This window comes from Hylobates moloch, unplaced genomic scaffold (genome assembly GCF_009828535.3).
Source record: "Hylobates moloch isolate HMO894 unplaced genomic scaffold, HMol_V3 SCAFFOLD_16, whole genome shotgun sequence".
Lineage (NCBI taxonomy): Eukaryota > Metazoa > Chordata > Mammalia > Primates > Hylobatidae > Hylobates > Hylobates moloch.
In genome coordinates, this window is record NW_026652291.1 from 57,005,571 (window position 1) to 57,029,252 (window position 23,682).

The window sequence follows — 23,682 nt, forward strand, 5'->3', positions numbered from 1 at the left end:
GACCTCAAGTGATCCACCCGCCTCGGTCTCCCAAAGTGCTGGGATGACAGGTGTGAGCCACCGTGCTCAGCCTCCGCCTGGGTCTTTATGTTTGTTGTTTGTCTGTTTCTCCATCTGTCTGTCTCTCTTATTGTCTTTTTATCTTCATATGTCTCTGTCTTCCTCTCTGTGTCTCTCTTTCCCTCTCCCTTTTCTCCCTCCCTCTCTCTGTTTCTCGGTGTGTCTGCCTTTGTTTCTGTCAGTCTGTCTGCCTGTTTCCCTCTCTTTTGTGTCTCCTTCTCATTCTATGTTCCTTGCTCTCTCCACCATCTCTCTCCTTCCATCTTTCTCCGCCTCTGTGTCTTGTCTCTTTATTTCTGCCTCTCCTTTACCTTCTTTTTTCTTTTGAGATGGAGTCTCACTCTGTCACCCAGGCTGGAGTGCGGTGGTGCAATCTTGGCTCACTGCAACCTCCGCCCCCTGGGTTCAAGCCATTCTCCGGCCCCAGCCTCCCGAGTAACTGGGATTACGGTGTGCACCACCATGCCCAGCTAATTTTTTGTATTTTTAGCAGAGATGGGGTTTCACCATGTTGGCCAGGCTGGTCTCGAACCTCTGACCTCAGGTGATCCGCCTGCCTCAACCTCCCAAAGTGCTGGGATGACAGGCGTGAGCCACCGTGCCCGGCCCTCTCTACCATCTTCTCCTTTTTTTGACCACTACCCTGCCTCAGTTTCTCCTGATGGACCTCACAGATACGACCCTAACCCCAATCCGGGAGAAGGCCCAGGAGCGGGATACAGATTCCAGCCACACCCGTGGCAACGCTGCAGTCGCAGCTGGTGGAGAAGCAAGACAGTCGACACTCAGAGGCCGTGTCCCACGCTCCCCACTACCCGCTTTCCATCCCAGGTCACCGCTCCGCCCACCCCTACCTACCTCGTCTTCCACCTCATGGTTATCATTCAGTTTGTCTTTGATCTGTGGAACTGGTGGGAACAGTTGCTGTATCCTAAGGAACCTGAGACACAGAGAAAAAGTGTGAAGAGAACGAACCCCAGGTCACCAGAGTTCCTTCCATCAGCGTCCTGTGCCAAGGGATGCTGTGTGCAGGGTGTCTGCCCTCAACTACGCAAAACAACTTCACTAAGAATCACCAAGTGATGAAAATCTTAAGGAACTAGGCCGGGCGCGGTGGCTCACGCCTGTAATCCCAGCACTTTGGGAGGCTGAGGCGGGTGGATCACTTGATGTCTGGAGTTCGAGACCAGCCTGGCCAACATGGTGAAATCCCGTCTCTACTGAAAGTACAAAAATTAGCTAAGCATCATGGTGCATGCCTGTAATCCCAGCTACTGGGGAGGCTGAGGCAGGAGACTCGCTTGAACCTGGGAGGTGGAGGTTGCAGTGAGCCGAGATCACACCAGTGCATTCCAGCCTGGGGAACAAGGTGAGACTCCCTCTCAAAAAAAAAAAAAAAAAAAAAAAAGACTGGGAAAACAGGAGCTCCTACAGGAATACACAGTGATGTTCACAGGGAATCTTTCTAGAATCTTCCCTCAGCCCCTCAGGCACAGGGATGGGAATGGAACAGGCAGTCAGCTCTGGGCAGCTTCAGGGAGTCTGAGGTCACTGGTGTTGAAGGGCTGAGCTCCAGAGCGGAAACGCCTGCCTTGATCCCACCAGCCTTGAAGACTGTGGTTTCTGGGTTGGAGGTGGTTTTTTTTGTTTGTTTTGAGACGGAGTCTTGCTCTGTCACCCAGGCTGGAGTGCAGTGGTGCAATCTTAGCTCACTGCAAGCTCCGCCTCCTGGGTTCAAGCAATTCTCTTGCCTCAGCCTCCCGAGTAGCTGGGATGACAGGCACCCGCCACCATGCACGGCTAGTTTTGTATTTTTAATAGAGACGGGGTCTTCTCCATGTTGGTCAGGCTGGTCTCGAACTCCAAACCTCAGGAGATCCGCCCGCCTCGGCCTCCCAAAGTGCTGGGATGACAGGCGTGAGCCGCTGCGTCCGGCCAAGGCTATTTCTCTTTCTCAGAGACAGAGACAGAGACTTTGGAGAAAGCGCTTTTTTCCTGGCCTGGCCTGGCCTGTTTGCCTGGGGGAGGCCCAGGTGTTTCACAGATTACCTTTTAAAGAGGAAGCCAAGGATGAGGCCACAGACAAGGGTTCCCATGATCAGGAGCACGTAAATGCACACAGAGCTGAGGTTTCTGCCGTCAGAGCCTAGAGAGACATACAGGTTTGCGTCTGCGGTGAATCGCTGATGGACGTGCGAAAGGAAATTAAACCTCTTTGGGTGTCCAAACGCATTTAGCCAAAGGGAACAGTCAAGCTGGGAATGGGGACCAGCAAACCTGCCTCCCTCTTTTTGGTTCCTAAGATGGCTCTGAGATGAAAGGCAACCCGCCTGCCCCATGTTTTGCCCACAAGGAAATTTGTGGTGAGCTGTTACAACTTCGCCACCATGGGCTGGGCGCGGTGGCTCAGGCCTGTAATCCCAGCACTTTGGGAGGCTGAGGAAGACAGATCACTTGAGGTCAGGAGTTCGAGACCAGCCCAGGCAACATGGTGAAACCCCGTCTCTACTAAAAACACAAAAATTGGGCCAGGCACGGTGGCTCACACCTGTCACCCCAGCACTTTGGGAGGCCGAGGCAGGTGCATCATCTGAGGTCAGGAGTTCGAGACAAGCCTCACTAACATGGTGAAACCCCGTCTCTACTAAAAAAAAATACAAAATTAGCCAGGCATAGTGGCGTGCGCCTGTAATCCTATGTACTTGGGAGTCTAAGGCAGGAGAATCGTTTGAACCCGGGAGGCAGAGGTTGCGATGAGCCGAGATCGTGCCATTGCACTCCAGCCTGGGCAACAGACAGAAACTGTCAAACAAACAAACAAACAAACAAACAAATAAATAAATAAATAAATAAATAGCCAAGTGTGATGCATGCCTGTAATCCCAGCTACTCAGGAGGCTGAGGCAAGAGAATCGCTTGAACCCGGGAGGTGGAGGTTGCAGTGAGCCGAGATCGTGCCGCTGCACTCCAGCCTGGGTGACAGAGTGAAACTCCATCTCAAAATAAATAAATAAATAAAAATAAAAATACAAAAACTGGCCAAGCGTGATGCATGCCTGTAATCCCAGCTACTCAGGAGGCTGAGGCAGAGAATCGCTTGAACCCAGGAGGCGGAGGTTGCAGTGAGCCGAGATCCTGCCATTGCACTCCAGCCTGGGTGACAGAGCGAGACTCTGTCTCAAAAAAAAACAAAAAATAAACAAACAAAAAACATTTCTTACAGGTGCAGTCACTCCAGCCCACCAGACACGAATGCACCTCTATCATCTCTGTATCCCATTTTGTCTGTGTGATCTGGGAGGTGGAGGTGCACTACTGTACTCCAGCCCCCATTTTTTCCTCCGTCCCCTTTGTTTAGGTGAAAGCTGCATACTTCTCAATATCCTGCCCCTTCCCCTTTTCAATTTGGAGCCCTCAAAATCATCTTCAGAGAAAAGCATGGACCTGTCTCCTGGGCGGCCGAGACCTGGCTTTGAAGAGAGCTTCCTCGGCTGGGCACGGCGGCTCATGCCTGTCATCTCAGCACCTTGGGAAGGCGAGGCGGGCGGATCACCTGAGGCCAGGAGTTCGAGACCAGCCTGACAAACATAGAGAAACCCTGTCTCTACTAAAAATACAAAATTAGCCGGGTGTGGTGGCAGGTGCCTGCAATCCCAGCTACTCGGGAGACTGAGGCTGGAGAATCACTTGAACCTGGGAGGCGGAGATTGCGGTGAGCTGAGATGGTGTCATTGCACTCCAGCCTGGGCAACAAGAGCGAAACGCCATCTCAAATAAAAAAAAAAGGGAGAGAGCATCCCCTTGGCCAGGGAGCCAGAATGGTGATGGTTTGACTGGACAAAGACTGACTGATTATTTCCCAGTGGGGTAGAGGGAGGTGGGGCTTTAGGAGGGCTATCAGTGGAGTCCTTCTCTGGCTATTAAGGAATTCTAGCTCATCTATCCTGAAAAAAACACCAGCAAAGCAATGTTGCATGACCCCGTATGAGTATGAGACCACCTCCTACCTTTTTTTTTTTTTTTTTTTTTTTTGGATAGTGTAATCCCACACCTCCTCCCGGTTCAAAGATTCTCTGCCTCACCCTGGTACTGGATTACAGGCATTGAGACAGAATCTTGTTCTGTCACCCAGGCTGGAATGCAGTGGTGTGATCCCAGCTCACTGCAACCTCTGCCTCCTGGGTTCAAGTTATTCTCCTGCCCTCAGCCTCCTGAGTAGCTGGGATTACAGGCATGTGCCACCACGCCTGGCTAGTTTTTGCTTTTGCTTTTATTTATTTATTTGTGTTTTTTTTGAGATGGAGTCTTGCTCTGTCACCCAGGCTGGAGTGCAGTGGTGTGATCCCAGCTCACTGCAACCTCCACCTCCCAGGTTCAAGTCATTCTTCTGCCCTCAGCCTCCCGAGTAGCTGGGATTACAGGCATGTGCCACCACACCTGGCTAGTTTTTTTTGTTTGTTTGTTTTTGTTGTTGTTGTTTTTGTTTTTGAGATGGAGTCTTGCTCTGTCACCCAGGCTGGAGTGCAGTGGCGTGATCCCAGCTCACTACAACCTCCACCTCCGGGGTTCAAGTGATTCTCCTGCCTCAGCCTCCCGAGTAGCTGGGATTACAGGCATCTGCCACCACGCCGGGCTAATTTTGTATTTTTAGTAGAGATGAAGTTTCACCATGTTGGCCAGGCTGGCCTCAAACTCCTGACCTTGTGATCCACCTTCCTCGGCCTCCCAAAGTGCTGGGATTACAGGCGTGAGCCACCGCACCCGGCCGAGTTTTTGTATTTTTAGTAGAGATGGGGTTTCATCATGTTGGCCAGGCTGGTCTCAAACTCCTGACCTCATGATCCGCCCGCCTCGGCCTCCCAAAGTGCTGAGATTACAGGCGTGAACCGCTGTGCCCGGCCCTTCTCTGGTTATTAAGGGAGCCTAGCTCATCCGTCCTGAAAAAAACATCAGCAAAGCAATGTTGCTTGACCGAGTATGAGACCACCTCCTTCTTTTGAGCCTCAGCGATAAACTCAGAGCCTGACACAACTCCCAGCGATGTTCTCAACTCAGTATCAGCGCCCAGGACAGAGCACCTGACCTCTGTGCCTGCTCCAAGGTGGTGGCAGACGGCACAAACATCCCTTACCTCCGCCCAACGCTTACCAAATTCAGTGGCTTCACTCCAGGAACTCCAATTCAGGATGCGGACGTCTGCAGCTCTGATCTTCACACTATGTTTTGCTCTGGGCTCAGAGCTTGGAAAGTTGTATCTATTTTCCAAATCACCAGAAACATTAATCTTTGGAGGAAAAAAGAAAGTTAGAGATAGGTGTCTTCTGCATGGAGGAAAAGGTTGTCTTTTTCATTCTTTTGTCTTTTAAATTTTTTTCTCCTTTTTTTTTTCTTTTTTTTCTACCACTCTGAATACACTTGGTCTGATCGGGTCTTGGAAGCTAAGCAGAGTCAAGCCTCATTAGTATTTGGATGGGAGACAAGTTGGGAAAATTTGGGTGATGTAGGCTTTAAATTATTTTATTTTATTTATCTATCTATCTATCTATCTATCTATCTATCTATCTATCTATCTATCATCTATCTATCTATCTATCTATCTATTTATATTTTTGAGACGGAGTCTCCCTCTGTCACCCAGGCTGGAGTGGAGTGGCACAATCTCGGCTCACTGCAAGCTCCGCCTCCCACGTTCACGCCATTCTCCTGCCTCAGCCTCCCCAGTAGCTGGGACTACAGGCGCCCAGCACCATCCCCAGCTAATTTTTGTATTTTTAGTAGAGACGGGGTTTCACCATGTTAGCCAGGATGGTCTCAAACTCCTGACCTCGTGATCCACCTGCCTCGGCCTCCCAAAGTGCTAGGATTACAGGCGTGAGCCACCGCGCCCAGCCTATTTTATTTTATTTGAGACAGACTCTTGCTCTGTTGCCCAGGCTGGAGTGCAATGGCATGATCTGGGCTCACCGCAACCTCCGCCTCCTGGGTTCAAGCGATTCTCCTGCCTCAGCCTCCTGCATAGCTGGGATTACAGGCACCCGCCATCAGGCATGGGTAATTTTTGTATTTTTAGTAGAGACAGGGTTTCTCCATGTTGGCCAGGCTGGTCTTGAACTCCTGACCTCAAGTGATTTGCCCGCCTCAGCCTCCCATGGTGCTGGGACGACAGGCTTGAGCACCGTGCCTTCCTAAAATTTTATTTTTTGAAACAGAAATTTTTAGCCAGGTGTAGGTGTGGGCACCTGTAGTCCCAGCTACCAGGGAGGCTGAGGCAGGAGAATCACTTGAAGCTGGGAGGTGGGGGTCGCAGTGAGCGAAGATCGCACCACTGCACTCCAGCCTGGGGGACAGAGCAAGATTCCGTCTCAAAAATAAATACATACATAAATAAATGATTCAGGAGCAACAACTGATATTAACAGAGCTTCAGATGGATAGTTTAGCAAGGGATATTAAGATCCCCAAGTCTAGCATACGCATTGGACAGAGGAGGATACTGAGGGTCAGAGTGGATGCAAGACTTGGTAAACATCCGGCAAACAGTACTCACTCTAAAAGCATTTTAGAGGGAGATATAATTTCCTTAGACAGTCACTGGAATATATTTTTAACCCACTCAGAGGAAAGAGGAGTAAAATAGGAAAATCAGTACAACAGGCTGAGCGTAAATATTCCAACCATTGGGACATGAAGGTTGAGGCCAAAAGCAGACCCTGCCCAGTGAGAACTATGAGGGGGCCCTCACCCATGTGAGATCTGCATCCTCCGGTTCAGGGTCACAACCCACCGTGTCCACCCCTGGGCCACAGTGGCACTAAGAGTCCCGTAAACCAAGACTATAGGGTTACGCTGGGTTCGTGGTGGCTGTAGGGTGATGCTAGGGTTGTCAGTGGTTCAACTGTATGTGGGTCAGAGTATTCTCCTGTCTACACTGGATCCAGGTAGACGTGGGGCAGGCTCTCCTTCTTGTCTACACTGTGTCTAGGTGGAGGTGGGGCAGGGTCTCCTCCTGTCTACACTGGGTCCAGGCAGACATGGGTTGTGGGTAGGGGACTGTAGGGTTACACCGGGAGTCATGTGGGGTTACGCTAGGGGTCGTGAGTAGGGGACTGTAGGGTTCCAACAGGGGTCATGGGTAGGGAACTGTACAGTTACACTACGGGTCATGGGTAGGGGACTGTAGGGTTCCGCCAGGGGTTGTGAATAGGGAATTGTAGGGTTCTGCCAGGGGTCATGGTTAGGAGATTGTAGGGGTCATGAGTAGGGGACTGTAGGGTTCTGCCAGAGGTCATGGTAGGGGACTGCATGGTTACACTAGGGGTTGTGAGTAGGGGACTGTAGGGTCATGCTAGGGCTCGTGAATAGGGGACTGTAGGGTTACAATAGGGGTTGTGAGTAGGGGACTGTAGGGTCACACTACAGCTCGTGAATAGGGGACTGTAGGGTTACCCCAGGGGTCATGAGTAGGAGACTGTAGGGGTCGTGAGTAGGGGACTGTAGGGTTCTGCCAGGGGTCATGGGTAGGGAAGTGTACGGTTACGCTAGGTGTGGTGAGCAGGGGACTGTAGGGTTACGCCAGGGGTCATGGGTAGGGGACTGTACGGTTATGCTAGGGGTTATGACTAGGGGACTATAGAGGTCGTGAGTAGGGGACTGTAGGGTTACGCTAGGTGTGGTGAGTAGGGGACTGTAGGGTTACACTAGGTGTGGTGAGTAGGGGACTGTAGGGTTACACTAGGTGTGGTGAGTAGGGGACTGTAGGGTTACACTAGGTGTGGTGAGTAGGGGACTGCAGGGTTACACTAGGTCTGGTGAATAGGGGACTATTGGGTTACACTGAGGGTCGTCCGTAGGGTCTGTGGTTTCACTTACCAGTAGGTTTTCAGTGCCAGGCTGTGTATTCTAGAAACAAAACAAAACACAATACAAGGTCACTGTTTCCATTTCTAAAACACTTCAGATGGTTCACAGTGTCTCCCCTGGTGTGGGCACCGAATGGGAAAGAGTCCCCGAGGAGTGGCAGGCAGGTCTCCCTCCTGCCCTGAATCTACAAGACAGGTAGGATGAGGAGCTGCAAACACAGAATTCTTCCTGGCCAGATATCTTCCTGTAACCCATCTAGAAAGGTCCCACTGGCCTTGGGACAGGGTATTCTCCTGTCGTCCACGTAGACATGGGGCAGGGTCTCCTTGTCTACATTGGGTCCAGGTGGTTGTGGGACAAGATCTACTCTTGTCTACACTGGATCGAGGTGGACGTGGGGCAGGGTCTCTTCCTGTCTACACTGGGTCCAGGTGGTTGTGGGACAAGAGCTCCTCCTGTCTACACTGGGTCTCCGTGGAGGTGGGGCAGGGTCTCCTCCTATCTACACTGGGTGTAGGTGTAGGTGGGGTTGGGTCTCCTCCTATCTACACTGCGCCCAGGTAGACATGGGGCAGGGTCTCCTTCTGTCTACACTGCGTCCAGCTGGAGGTGGAGCAGAGGCTCTCCCTTGCTTGTGGCATCGTCCCCCACACCTCCCGGTCGACTTCCTGGTTCCATGGTTGCAGGATCATCCTTGTCCATCCTCCCTGCAACCTCCTTCAAGGTGGCTTCACAGGCCACAGACCCTTCACCTCTTCCTCTGCTACCCGAAGTGCGTTCACCCCAGAGTCACCGCTCACCACCCACCCATCCTTCCCCCAGGACACTTCCCCGGGATTCCCAGGCTCCTCTGTGGCCGTGTCGCATACGCCTCCCTCCTGGTGCCCAGCCCTGGGGAGCTCTCACCGACCTTTCTGTGGACATCCAGCTGGTACTGAAAGTCCAGGTACGACAGCTTCTGATAGGTCCTGGGCTGTTTCCACCGTACAAGGCAGTGCGTCGTGTTGCAACGTACAGTGACATTGCCGGGAGGGTTGAATCGTTCTGTAATGAGGGTGCAGGACACACCCCTGAACCTGAGAGATCCTGTCTACACTGGGTCCAGGTGGAGGTGGGGCAGGGTCTCCTCCTGTCTACACTGGGTCCAGGTGGAGGTGGAGTAGGGACACCTCTTTGTCTACACTGGGTCCAGGTGGACGTGGAGTAGGAACACCTCTTTGTCTACACTGGGTCCAGGTGGAGATGGGGCAGGGTCTCCTCTCGTCTACACAGGGTCTAGGTGGATATGGAGTAGAGACACCTCTTTGCCTACACTGGGTCCAGGTGGAGGTGGGGCAGGGTCTCCTCCTGTCTACACTGGGTCCAGGTAAACGTGGAGTAGGGACACCTCTTTGTCTACTTTGTGTAGGGAAAAGAAAGAGAGATCGGGGGCTGGGCGCAGTGGCTCATGCCTGTAATCCCAGCACTTTGGGAGGCCGAGGTGGGCAGATCACGAGGTCAGGAGATTGAGACCATCCTGGCTAACACGGTGATACCCCGTCTCTACTAAAAATCCAAAAAAATTAGCCGGGCGTGGTGGCAGGTGCCTGTAGTCCCAGCTACTCAGGAGGCTGAGGGAGGAGAATGGTGTGAACCCGGGAGGCGGAGCTTGCAGTGAGCAGAGATTGCGTCACTGCACTCCAGCCTGGGTGAGCGACAGAGTGAGACTCTGTCTCAGAAAAACAAACAAACAAACAAACAAACAAAAAGAGAGACAGAGATCAGACTGTTACTGTGTCTTTGTAGAAAAGGAAGGTAAGAAATTCCATTTTGATCTGTATTTTGAACCATTGTTTTGCCTTGAGATGCTGTTAATCTGTAACTTTAGCCCCAACCCTGTGCTCACAGAAACATGTATGGAATCAAGGTTTAAGGGATTTAGGGCTGTGCAGGATGTGCCTTGTTAACAATATGTTTGCAGACAGTATGCTTGGTAAAAGTCATCACCATTCTCCATTAACCAGGGACACAATGCACAATGCTGAAAGCCGCAGGGACCTCTGCCCAAGAAAGCCTGGATATTGTCCAAGGTTTCCCTCACTGAGACAGCCTGAGATATGGCCTCGTGGGAAGGGAAAGACCTGACCGTCCCCCAGCCCGACACCCATAAAGGTTCTGTGCTGAGGTGGATTAGTAAAAGAGGAAGGCCTCTCGCGGTTGAGATAAGAGGAAGCCCTCTGTCTCCTGCCTGCCCTTGGGAATGGAATGTCTCGTGTAAAACCCGATCGTACATTCCTTCTATTCTGACAGGAGAAAACCGCCCTGTGGCTGGAAGCCAGATATGCTGGCGGCAATACTGCTCTGTTACTCTTTACTACACTGAGATGTTTGGGTGGAGAGAAGCACAAACCTGGCCTGCGTGCGCATCCAGGCATAGTAGCTTCCCTTGAACTTATTTGTGACACAGATTCCTTTGCTCACATGTTTTCCTGCTGACCTTCTCCCCATTATCACCCTGTCCTACTGCCGCATTCCTCTTGCCGAGATAGTGAAAATAGTAATCAATAAATACTGAGGGAACTCAGAGACTGGTGCCGGTGCCGGTCCTCCGTGTGCTGAGCGCCGGTTTCCTGGGCTCGCTGTTCTTCTCTATACTTTGTCTCTGTGTCTTATTTCTTTTGAGTCTCTCGTCCCGCCTGATGAGAAATACTCACAGGTGTGGAGGGGCTGGACCCCTTCACACTGGGTCCAGGTAGAGGTGGGGCAGTGTCTCCTGCTGTCTACACTGGGTCCAGGTAAATGTGGAGTAGGGACACCTCTTTGTCTACACTGGGTCCAGGTGGAGGTGGGGTCCAAGTGGAGGTGGGGCAGCTACCATGTACAGGAGAGATACCCACTGAGGCAGGGGGTCCAGGGTGGGAGGTGGGGATGGGCTCGGGGGGCAGGAGTCACACTTCTGTGGGAGTCCTGAGCCTGAAGAGGCTGAGAATGTCCAATGGGATGAAGGAGTCCATGGGTGGGATGCGGTGGGCTTGGGAAGAGGAGAGTGTATGGGCATATGGGCCTGGCTCCAAGAGGCCAGCCAGGAGTGGGGCACTGGGACACGAAGAGATGTTGATGAGGAAGAAATGAACAAAAAGAAGAAGGAAGGAGGAAAGGAGTGGAGGTGAAGGAAGGAGAGGAAGAAGGAAGGAAGGAAGAAGGGAGGGAGAGAGGGAGGGAGGGAGGGAGAGAGGGAGGGAGGGAGGCAGGCAGGGAGAGAGGGAGGGAGGGAGGGAGAGAGGGAGGGAGGGAGGGAAGGAAGGAAGGAAGGAAGGGAGGGAGGAAGGAAAGAAAGAAAGAAGGGAAGAAAGAAGAAAGGCAGGAAGGAAGGAAAAAAGGAAGGAGAGAAGGAGGGAGGTCAGGTGTGTTGGCTGACACCTGTAATCCCAGCACTTTGGGAGACTGAGGCCAGCCCGGCCAAGATGGTGAAACCCTGTCTCTGCTAAAAATACAAAAATTAGCTGGGCATGGTGGCGGGCACCTGTAATCCAAGCTACTAAGGAGGCTGAGACAGGATAACCGCTTGAACCTGGGAGGCAGAGGTTGCAATGAGCTGAGATTGCACCACTGCACTCCAGCCTGGGCAACAGAGTGAGACTGTATCTCAAAAAAAGGAAAGTTAAATCAGCTCAGTTCTAATTTGTTACAGCACCAAAATTACACAAATTTTTGTTTGTTTTTGAGACAGAGTCTTGCTCTGTTGCTCAAGCTGGAGTGCAGTAGCACAATCTCACCTCATTGCAACGTCCACCTCCTAGGTTCAAGTGATTCTCCTCAGCCTCCCGAGTAGCTGGGATTACAGGCACCTGCCACCATGCCTGGCTAATTTTTGTATTTTTAGCAGAGATGAGGTTTCCCCATGTTGGTCAGGCTGGTCTCCAACACCCAATCTCAGGTGATTGGCCTGCCGTGGCCTCCCAAAGTGCTGGGATTACAGGTGTGAGCCACCACACCTGGCCTCAGTTACACAGATTTTAAGGCAAATTTCATTTCACCTATAAACAATAGGAAAATCATGTGTTATTCTCACCTATTTTCTTTGTGTCCAAAAGTGAATCGAAGAATTGGATGCCAATTTCTCAGCTGGTTCCGTTAACCAGAAAGTAATTGCGAGACGTTAATCCTGACAGGTTATCCAGGTGACATCCCACATGGGTTCCCGAATCTTGTATGTAATAAGAACACCGGATCTCCCTCTTTCTCCTGGAAGATTAGAAAGTGTTCAGAGAGCAATCAGGAAAACAAAACAAAACACAAAAACACAAAACAAAACAACACAAAACAAAACAAAAAAACCACAGGCCCAGTGTGGTGGCTCACGCCTGTAATCCCAGCACTTTGGGAGGCCAAGGCGGGAGGATCACTTGAGGTCAGGCGTTCGAGACCAGCCTGGCCAGCACGGTGAAACCCCATCTCTACTAAAAATACAAAAATTAGATGATTGTGATGGAGTGCACCTGTAGTCCCAGGTACTCGGGAGGCTGAGGCAGGAGAATCGCTTGAACCCGGGAGGGAGGCACAGGTTGCAGGGAGCTGAGATCACATCACTACACTCCAGCCTGGGTGACAGAGCAAGACTCTGTCTCTAAATAAATATATGGAGCCTGGTGTGGTGGCTCATGCCTGTAATTCCAGCACTTTGGGAGGCCAAGGCAGGCAGATCACTTCAGGTCAGGAGTTCGAGACCAACCTGGGCAACATGACAAAACCCCATCTCTACTAAAAATACAAAATTTAGCTGGATGTGGTGGCGGGCACCTGTAATCCCAGCTACCTGGGAAGCTGAGGCAGGAAAATTGCTTGAACCCAGGAGGTCGAGATTGCAGTGAGCCGAGATGGTGCCATTGCACTCCAGCCCGGGCAACAGAGCAAGAACATGCCTTGGAAAATCAAATCAAATCAAATAAAACCAGCATGGTTTCTCTCGCATCCCTGCATTCCTCATAATTCTTCACATGAGGTGAACACTTTGAGTTTTGTATGTACAAAAAATACTGGACGTCATGGAGGGCCGTCGAACCCCTCGCCCAGGTACAGTTCATGAAATCCACACTGTAGATGAAACAGGAGAAATTGTGAGCAGCGGTACCCTCCCTTTCTGGGAAGAGGCAGAAACAAAATAAATTTTCACTCCGAAGTTCAACGAGGTGTACTTTGATGCTGGTGGGATGGTGGGGGGTAGTGCTGTAAACAGATCACTGAGCTGTCTTGCTTACCTGAGTTTGGATAAAGCAGTTTTTGCTGAAATTCTCTTTGACTGGTATTCACGTGAACCTCAAATGTGACTCCTTCATGTAGACAAATTTCACGAAATGTGCACGAACATTCGTTGTTACTGAGCTGAAGAGTTGCAACCAGACCGAGCCGATTAGGAAACAACCTTCTGTCTCCTACACTCTTCGGGCTGCAATGCAGTAGCGTGATCTTGGCTCACTGCAACCTCTGCCTCCCAGGTTCAAGTGATTCTCCTGCCTCAGCCTCCCGAGTAGCTCGGATTACAGACACCTGCCACCACACCCAGCTAATTTGTGTATTTGTAGTAGAGACAGGGGTTCACCATGTTGGCCAGGCTGGTCTCAAACTCCTGACCTCAGGTGAGCCACCTGCCTCGCCCTCCCAAAGTGCTGGGATTACAGGCATGAGCCACCACGCCCGGCCATGGTATTGGTTTTTACCTGGATTTGGCAAAACACGGCTGCCTCCCTTTGTGAAATTGTCTCCCTACGCTTCCTCCGAAGACTCTGAGTGGATACGCTGAATACCAGCTTGCAGGTGAAAACTCAATCTGATACTCTAGCAGTGCTGAAAGTATCAGACTACAGGCCAGGTGCAGTGGCTCACACCTGTAATCTCAGCACTTTGAGAGGCCGAGGCTGGTGGATCACCTGAGGTCTGGAGTTCGAGACCAGCCTGGCCAACATGGTGAAACCCTGTCTCTACTAAAAATACAAAAATTAGCCAGGTGTGGTGGCAGGCACCTGTAATCCCAGCTACTCAGGAGGCTGAGGCAGGAGAATCTCTTGAACCCGGGAGGCACAGGTTGCAGTGAGCTGAGATCACACCACTGCACTCCAGCCTGGGCAACAGACGAGATTCCATTCCAAAAAATAAAGATCAGACATGGTGGCTCACATCTGCAATGCCAGCACTTTGGGAGGCCAATGGGGGGGAGGCAGATGACAAGGTCAGGAGTTCAAGACCAGCCTGACCAACATGGTGAAACCCCGTCTCTACTAAAAATACAAAAAGTAGCCGTGCATGGTGGCAGGCGCCTGTAATCCCAGTTACTCGGGAGGCTGAGGCAGGAGACTCGCTTGAACCTGGGAGGTGGAGGTTGCAGTGAGCCAAGATCACACCAGTGCATTCCAGCCTGGGGAACAAGAGCAAAACTCCATCTCAAAAAAAAAAAAAAAGTATGTCATCTGGGGTAACATAGCAAGACCACTCATCCATCCGTGTAACATCTATCTGTAGAATTGATTATCAATCTCTCAATCTATTATCACCTATCAATCAATAAACTATCTATCACCTATCTATCAATCATCTATATTTCTCTCTTCCTCTCCCTCCTCTTCTGTTCTCTCTTTCTCTGTTTCTCCCTCCTTCCCTCCCCTCTCCCCGCTCTTCTGTCTCTGTCTCCTGTGTTCCAAAAACCCTGACCTTAATCCCTTGGGGGACCAGGACAGTGACATAGTGACAAAGTCACTGACACTTTAGTTTTCTCCACCCTTCTTCCACCACAGACCCAGGCGCACATCCAACTGCATTTGCCAGGATTTCTGTTATCTTAGGGCAAAATACGCTCTTGGGCTAAAATACAGTAAAATATACTCTGCCTCAGGGAATCAGGTGCCGGTGTGTTCCAAAAACCCTGACCTTAATCCCTTGGGGGACCAGGACGGTGACATAGCGACAAAGTCATTGACACTTTAGTTTTCTCCACCCTTCTTCCACCACAGATCTAGGTGCACATCCAACTGCATTTGCCAGGATTTCTGTTATCTTAGGGCAAAATACACTCTTGGGCTAAAATACAGTAAAATATACTCTGCCTCAGGGAATCAGGTGCCAGTACACATTGCGGACACGAGCCAACAGCACTTTCCCAGTCCCCCTGAGATTGTGGCTCTGACATTTCTCCAAATACCACACTTGTGTTGTGTCCATGGCCCTCTTGCTTTTATTTAATTTGATTTATTATTATTATTTTTTGAGACAGAGTTTTGCTCTTGTTGCCCAGGCTGGAGTGCAATGGCGCCATCTCGGCTCACCGCAACCTCTGCCTCCCAAGTTCGAGTAATTCTCCTGCCTCAGCCTCCCGAGTAGCTGGGATTACAGGCATGCACCAGCACGCCCGGCTAATTTTGCATTTGTAGTAGAGACGGGGTTTCACCATGTTGGTCAGGCTGGTCTCGAACTCCTGACCTCGGGTGATCCACCCGCCTCGGTCTCCCAAAGTGCTGGGATTACAGGCGTGAGCCACTGCAACCTGCTGGCCCTGTTGCTTTTAACTCAGAAAGGGCTGTGTAAAGGACAGGGGTTGACCAACTTAAATTCATCGTCCTGGAGTCAAACCTCACATTGAGACTAGAAGCTGGTACCACTGTTCGCGGATCTGCAAGGAGCGGGCACTGGATTCAGAATTTCCTCTTTTCCTGTTTTCTTTTCCTTTTTTTTTTTTTTTTTTTGAGACGGAGTCTGGCTCTGTCACCCAGGCTGGAGTGCAATAGCGCGATCTTGGCTCACTGCAAGCTCCGCCACCCAGGTTCAAGTGATTCTCCTGCCTCAGCCTCCCGAGTAGCTGGGATTACAGGCGCTGACCACCATGTCCAGCTAATTTTTGTATTTTTAGTAGAGACAGGGTTTCACCATGTTGGTCAGGCTGGTCTCGAACTCCCGACCTCAGGTGTTCCACCCACCTCGGCCTCCCAAAGTGCTGGGATTACAGGCGTGAGCCACCACGCCCGGCCGACCCTGTTTTCTCTCCTCCCACTCAGCTCTGGGAGGTGAAGTTCAGGGCTGACTTTCCTCTGTCACCCACGTGGCCCCAGGACGTCCCACATCCTCAGGTATCTGTTCCTCCCTTGTCCGTCTTCCCTCCTTTTCTCAGCCCCCTTGCTGTTTCTGAAAAAGGAGATTTCCACTGCAGAAATACTCAAACATCACCTGAACACTGGGGGTGGTGGCTCACGCCTCTAATCCCAGCACCTTTGGAGGCTGAGGCAAAAAACTGACCTGAGCCCAGCAGGTTGAGCTCCGTCTGGGCAACATAGCAAGATCGCATCTCTTAAAAAAACAATTAAAAAAACATTTAAATGAGGCAGGCGTGGTGGTGCACATCTGTAGTCCCAGCTTGCTCCTTCTCCACATGGAAATGTTTACTGCAGAAATCATCAAAAACTGGCCGGGTGCGGTGGCTCACACCTGAATCCTAGCACTTTGGGAGGCTGAGGTGGGCAGATAACCTGAGGTCAGGAGTTCGAGACCAGCCTGGCCAACATGGTGAAACCCTGTCTCTACTAAAGATACAAAAAAATTAGGTGGACATGGTGGTGGGTGCTTGTAATCTCAGCTACTCAGGAGGCTGAGGCAGGAGAATCGGTTGAACCTGGGAGGTGGAGGCTGCAGTGAGCCAAGATTGCGCCACTGCACTCCAGCCTGGGAGACAGAGCACGATTCCATCTCAAAAAAAAAAAAAAAAATCAAAAACCAGTCTTGGCAACATAGCAAGATCCCATCTCTATAAAAGTAAAAAAAAAAATTAAATTAGCTTGGTGTGGTGGTGTATTTTTGTAGTCCCAGCTACTTGGGAGGCCGAAGTGGGAGGCTACTTGATCACAGAAAGTTGAGGCTGCGGTGAGCCGAGATCATGCCACTGCACTCCAGCCTGGGTGACAGAGCAAGATCCTGTCTTTAAAAAAAAAAAAGAGAGAGAGAGAAAGAAAACCGCTTGAATGAGAACAGGCAAAGGCTCTTTATCCAGAGTGATGTGGCTCTGAACACGCTTCCCAAATTATGGAACTTTGGCAGTTTAAAATAAAGCTGAAGGAATTTGAGAAAACTGCAGAAACAGAAAGCTGTCTTTGCCTGTCTTCCCTGAACCAGGTCACAAAAACCTGGAAATATTTTCTTGAAGCAGACCCTCACACCCTCAGTCAAGAGGGTCCCTCTCGGAAATGCAAATCTAAACCACAATGAGCTGTCATTCCACACCAGTCACAATGGCTGTTATTAAGAAGTCAAAAAACAAGAGGCTGGGTGTAGTGGCTCACAGCTGTAATCCCAGCACTTTGGGAGGCCGAGGTGAGGGATCACCTGAGGCCAGGAGTTTGAGACCAGCCTGGCCAACATGACAAAACCCCGCCTCTATTAAAAATACAAAAATTAGCTGGGCATGGTGGCGGGCGCCTGTAATCCCAGGAATTTGGGAGGCTGAGGCAGGTGGATCACCTGAGGCCAGGAGTTTGAGACCAGCCTGGACAACATGACAAAACCCCATCTCTACTAAAAATACAAACAATTAGCTGGGACTGGTGGCAGGCACCTGTAATCCCAGCTGCTAGGGAGGCTGAGTTTACAGTGAGCTGAGATTAAGCCATTGCACTCCAGCCTGGGCAAAAAGAGGGAGACTCTGAAAAGAAAGAAAAAGAAAGAGAAAAAGAAAGAAGGAGGGAAAGAAAGAAAGAAAGAGAAAGAAACAAGGAGAAGAAACAAAGAAGGAGAAAGAAAGAAAGAAAGAAAGAAAGAAAGAAAGAAAGAAAGAAAGAAAGAGAGGAAGGAAGGGAAGGAAGGAAAGAAAGAAACAATGGAAGGAAGAAAGAGAGAGGGAAGGAGGGGAGGAAGGAAGAAAGAAAAAGAAGGAAGGAAAGAAGGAAGGAAGGAAAGAAATAAAGAAAGAGAAAGAAAGAAAAATGAATCAGGAGGGAGAGAAGGATGGAAGGAAGGAGAGAAGGAAGGATGGAAGGAGGGAGGGCAGGAGGAAGAGAAGGAACCAAGGGAGGGAAGAAGGGAGGGTGGAAAAAGGCAGGAAGGAAGGCAGGAAGGAAGGCAGGCAGGCAGGAAGAAACACTTTGGCCCCATGCAGACCTGGGTCCTCATCCTGGCCCCATCACTGGGCCAGGATGGTGGTTGGGTTAAACTATGGAGGTCTCTGAGCCTCCGTTTTCTCATCGTAGAATGGGTGGATGGGAATTAACAGCAGAAAAGGAGGTGAGGACAAGAGGAGCTCTGAGCTTCTGGTGGGTTGGCCAGTGCTTATTGGGTCCCTCATAAACATTAGAGATGAAATGCAGATGGACCCAGGGATCCAGATAGGTCCCCAGATGCAGGACATCTAAACAGGGGCCGCAGGGAAGGTTCAGCCAGGTTTCCATACTTACCCAATTTCTCTGGGATCAGGAGGAATGCTGGGTGTGGCAACTCACAGAGCAGAAGGCTTGTCACCAGGAGAAGCATCGTGCTGGTCAGAGGGAAGGGAAGAGCTGCAGGAGAGAAAATGTCACACAGTGAGAAGGGCGACTCTCCCAGGACATTCCTGGCAGGGGACCCCAGGGAGGTGATTTGGGGAAACAAACCCAGGATGGTGGTCAGCTGCTGACCTGGTCAAATGAGGGGTCACGGCCGGCTGGGGAAGGTCTGCAGGGCCATTATTCTACCACATGATAATTACGATATGGACATCTCCGGGGCCATTATTCTGTCTCCCACATGGGATTAGGATTTTTTTTTTTGAGACAGAGTCACACTCTGTCGCCCAGGCCGGAGTGCAGTGGTGCGATCTTGGCTCACTGCAACCTCCACCTCCCAGGTTCACACCATTCTTGTGCCTCAGCTTCCCAAGTAGTTGGGACTACAGGCACCTGCCACCACACCCAGCTAATTTTTTTTTGTATTTTTAGTAGAGACTAGGTTTCACCGTGTTAGCCAGGATGGTCTCGATCTCCTGACCTCGTGATCCACCTGCCTCAGCCTCCCAAAGTGCTGGGATTACAGGCGTGAGCCACTGCGCCCGGCCCTGCTCTTTTATACTTTTTTTGAAATCTTGACTTTTGCAACAGCTATAAAAGGCAAGTGAAAAAAAAAAGAGGAAGAAAAAAAGGGTGAGTACACAAAACAACATGAATGAATTTTAAATACTTATGACTAAGGGAAAGAAGCCACTTTGAGATGGCTGCAGACTGAGTCATTCTAACACTTGGGCACTGTGGAAAAGACAAAATCATGGAAATAGTAAAAAGATCCGGAGTTGGTAGGCGTTGGGCAGAGGGAGGGATGAATACATGGACCTCAGAGGATTTTTAGGGCAGTGAAACTACTCTTACTTGATACTTCTTTATGCAAAAAAGGAAGAAGGAGAAGAGGAAGAAGAAGAAGGAGAAGGAGCAGGAGGAGAAGGAGGAGGAAGAAGAAGAAAGAAGGGGAAGGAGAAGAAGAAGAAAGAGAAGAAGGAGGAGGAGGAGGAGGAGCTACAAACTCAACCAATTGCCAACCAGAAAATGTTTAAATTCATTTATAGCCTGGAAGCCCCCACTTTGGGTTGTCTCGCCTTTATGAACCAAACTAACGTATTTCTTTTTTTTTTTTTTTTTTTTGAGATGGAGTCTCACTCTGTCGCCCAGGCTGGAGTGCAGTGGTGCAATCTCGGCTCACTGCAACCTCCGCCTCCCGGGTTCAAGTGATTCTCCTGCTCCAGCCTCCCAAGTAGCTGCGATTACAGGCACCCACCATTATGCCAGGCTAATTTTGCATTTTTAGTAGAGACGCTGTTTTGCCACTTTGGCCAGGCTGGGCTCAAACTCCTGACCTCAGGTGATCTGCCCGCCTCAGCTTCTCAAAGTGCTGGGATTACAGGCGTGAGCCACTGCACCCGGCCTTTGTAGCATCTTTAGTTCAAGTGTCTGCACTTGGTGGGAACCATCTGTCCACCCTGAGGTTCCTGCTCCAAACCTCCTCTCTGAAAGCTTGCGTCTCTCAGCCAGGCGCAGTGGCTCATGCCTGTAATCCTAGCACTTTGGGAGGCCGAGGCAGGTGGATCACCTGAGGTCAGGAGTTCGGGACCAGCTTGGCTAATATGGTGAAACCCCGTCTCTACTAAAAATACAAAAATTAGCCAGGCGTGGTGGCGGGCGCCTGTAATCCCAGCTACCCGGGAGGCTGAGGCAGGAGAATCTCTTGAACCTGGGAGGCGGGAGGTTGCAGTGAGCCGAGATCGTACTACTGCCCTCCAGCCTGGGCGACAGAGCAAGATTGCAACTCAAAAAAAAACAAAAACAAAAACAAAAAAGGATTGTGTCTCTCAGACCGTTCCTCCGCAAGAGGAACCTCGCTTGCTAAGGGGAAGTAAAAGCATGTAGGCCACACCTGTTTCTTCTTCTCCTGCCCAGCACCCCCGCTCATCTGTAGCCCACATGACATAGGGATGTGGCCGCTTACCCCACTGGACTGCGGCACCCCGCTTCTTGGAGCCTGCTTCTGGGTCTTGCAGGTGTTTCTGGGCTCTGGACAGACTCTCCTGTGGCACCCTAGAGATAAACGTTCTGTCTGGGTGGGCCTGACGTTGAGATTCAGATACAACTCCCCAGGTGGTGGTAACAGGTGTAGAAGTCCTGTTCCATGAGACTGGCCCCCTCTGCTGAGTCACCAAATGTTTGGAATATTTGTGTACATCTCTTGCACTACTTATTATTATTATCATTATTATTTTGGAGATGGTCTTGCTCTGTCGCCCAGGCTGGAGTGCAATGGCACAATCTCAGCTTGCTGCAACCTCCACATCCCGGGTTCAAGCAATCCTCCTGCCTCAGCCTTCCAAGTAGCTGGGATTACAGGCACCCACCACCACGCCTGGCTAATTTTTGTATTTTTAGTAAAGACGGGGTTTCACCATGTTGGCCAGGCTGGTCTCAAACTCCTGATCTCAATGTTGGCCAGGCTGGTCTCGAACTCCTGACCTCAGGTGATCCACCTGCCTCGGGCTCCCAAAGTGCTGGGATTATAGGCACGAGCCATTGTGCCTGGCCTCTGGAGTAGCTAGTCTTCCACTATTTTACTTTCATAGTAAACTTGCTCGCCCTGAATTTTTTTTTTTTTTTTTTTTGAGACTGAGTCTCATTCTGTCGCCCAGTCTGGAGTGCAGTGGCGCCATCTTGGCTCACTGCAACCTCCGTCTCCCAAGTTGAAGCAGTTCTACTGCCTCAGCATCAGAGTAGCTGGGACTACAGGCATGCACCACCACGCCTGGCTAATTTTTGTACTTTTAGTAGAGATGGGGTTTCACCATGTTGTCCAGGCTGGTCTCAAACTCCTGACCTCAGGTGATCTGCCCACCTCTACCTTCCAAAGTGCTGGGATTATAAGCATGAGCCACCACACCCAGCCTCTGCAGTAGCTATTCTTTCACTATTTTACTTTTGTAATAAACTTGCTTTGGCTTTGCACTGCCGACTCACCCTGAAATTTTTTTTTTTTCTTTTTTTTGAGATGGACTCGCTCTATCGCCCAGGCCAGTGGCACGGTCTCCGCTCACTGCAAGTATCGCCTCCCGTGTTCATGCCATTCTCATGCCTCTGCCTCCCAAGTAGCTGGGACTACAGGTGTGCATCACCACACCCGGCTAATTTTTGTATTTTTAGTAGAGACGGGGTTTTGCCACATTGGCCAGGCTGGTCTTGAACTCCTGACCTCGTGATCCACCCGCCTTGGCCTCCCAAAGTGCTGGGATTACAGGCGTGAGCCACCGCGCCTGGCCGCCCTGAATTCTTTCTTGTGTGGGATCCAAGAACCCTCTCTCTCGGGGGCTAGATCCTCACCCCTTTCCTGTAACACAAGCACCTTTGGTTGGTGCTTTGAAGGAAATATGAGATGGGGCAGGAAGGGGTTATAACAAGTGACTTCTAAGCTTTCTGTCATTTCTTCACCTCCTTTCCCTGTCTTCTCAGATACTGTGTAAGCTTTTATTTATTTATTTATTTATTTATTTATTTAGAGACGGAGCCTCGCTCTGTCGCCCAGGCTGGAGTGCAGTGGTGCGATCTCGACTGACTGCAACCTCCACCTCCCGGGTTCAAGTGATCCTCCTGCCTCAGCCTCCCAAGTAGCTGGGATTGCAGGCGTGACCCACCACACCTGTCTGCTACTGTGTAAGCTTTCTAGAAGGCCAAAATATGCCTCCCCAGATAAGACTGTGGGAAATCAGTATATGCCACTCCAAAATACATTTCACCCCAAAATGTATTTATTTGACATATTTTGAAATGATCCTGCAAAACTGTCTCTTGGCTGGGCGCAGAGGCGCACGCCTGTAATCCCAGCACTTTGGGAGGCTGAGGCAGCAGGATCCCTTGAATCCAGCAGTTTGAGGCTAGCCTGGGCAACACAGTGAGACAAACATAGTGAGACCCCATCTCTTAAAAAAAAAATGCAGGCCGGGCACGGTGGCTCATGCCTGTAATCCCAGCACTTTGAGAGGCCGAGGCGGGTAGATGACGAGGTCAGGAGATCGAGACCATCCTGGGCAACATGGTGAAACCCCGTCTCTACTAAAAATACAAAATTCGCCGGGCGTGGTGGCACATGCCTGTAATCCCAGCTACTCGGGAGGCTGAGCCAGAAGAATCGCTTGAACCCGGGAGGCTGAGGTTGCAGTGAGCTGAGATCGCGCCATTGTACTCCAGCCTGGGCAAGAAGAGCAAAACTCTGTCTCAAAATAAATAAATAAATAAATAAATAAATAAATAAATAAATAAATAATACAAAAATTAGCCAGGCATGGTGGCGTGTTCCTGTTATCCCAGCTACTTAAGAGGCTGAGGCAGGAGAATCGCTTGAACCTGGGAGGCAGAGGTTGCAATGAGCCGAGATCGTGCCACTGCACTCCAGTCTGGACAACAAGGGCGAGACTCTGTCACACACAAGAAAACTCACAAACACATATGTGTGCACACAGATACACACGGGCACAAAAATGTACACACATAAACACATGTACACAGTACCCGTGTGTGCACAGGCATGCATGTAGTCGTGCAAATGTGCAAACAGATATGGCTACACACAGGCATGCACACATATAGACCCACGTACACACACACACACGGATATTTGTGCACACAATGCACACATGTACAAGCACACTCTGACATGCATGCGTGTGCAAAGGCACATTTGCACACACACACATATGCACACTCACCACCACTTTCCCTCCAGAAGCAGCTCCTGCTGTGAGCACCAGGCTCCAGAAGGGTCAAACATCCTTCATTACCCGCAACCCAGTTTCACAGCCAGTCCCCGCTGCCTGACTCTCGTTTCTCCTCCAGCAGGCACCTCTGTCCTGCGTTTGGGAGCTGTGTTCCCAATGGTCCTCCTTTGGCTCACGCTGCTCCTGATTGCCATGCCCTGTCTCCTGCAAACAAAGGAGGGTAAGAGCTGGAGAAAAAATCCACTTGCCACTTGGGGAGGGGAGTGGGGGGACAGACACACAATGTCAGCATGCCATCCTTCAGGGAAACTTTTCATGATGAGCTCATGGCAGAGTCTCGTGCCGTGGTCAGGAATGACTCAGAGACATCCCTGTACCCGTCGCCAAGTTCCCTGTAATGCAGCATCTTGCAAAACAGTAATACGACCTCACAGGCAAGGACCTGATCGTGACACAGACGCCATGTGAGGTGTTTTGATGAAACTCACACGCGGGGATCAACAGCGCCAATTACAATTTCCAGTTTCCTTCATTGTTGA

General features: G+C 50.6%; 1 protein-coding gene across 1 annotated transcript; it reads right to left on the reverse strand.

The window, feature by feature from the left end:
* Positions 1-670: 670 nt before the first annotated feature.
* On the reverse strand, positions 671-20,404 carry CSF2RA (colony stimulating factor 2 receptor subunit alpha). Its single transcript, XM_032179405.2, is given in 12 exon segments — positions 671-818; positions 919-1,000; positions 2,110-2,206; positions 5,209-5,344; positions 7,930-7,959; positions 8,831-8,964; positions 11,972-12,144; positions 12,910-13,039; positions 13,158-13,324; positions 15,457-15,559; positions 18,324-18,425; positions 20,377-20,404. Coding segments are annotated over 11 exon segments (1,218 nt in total). The 5' UTR covers positions 18,400-18,425; positions 20,377-20,404; the 3' UTR covers positions 671-728.
* Positions 20,405-23,682: the final 3,278 nt, after the last annotated feature.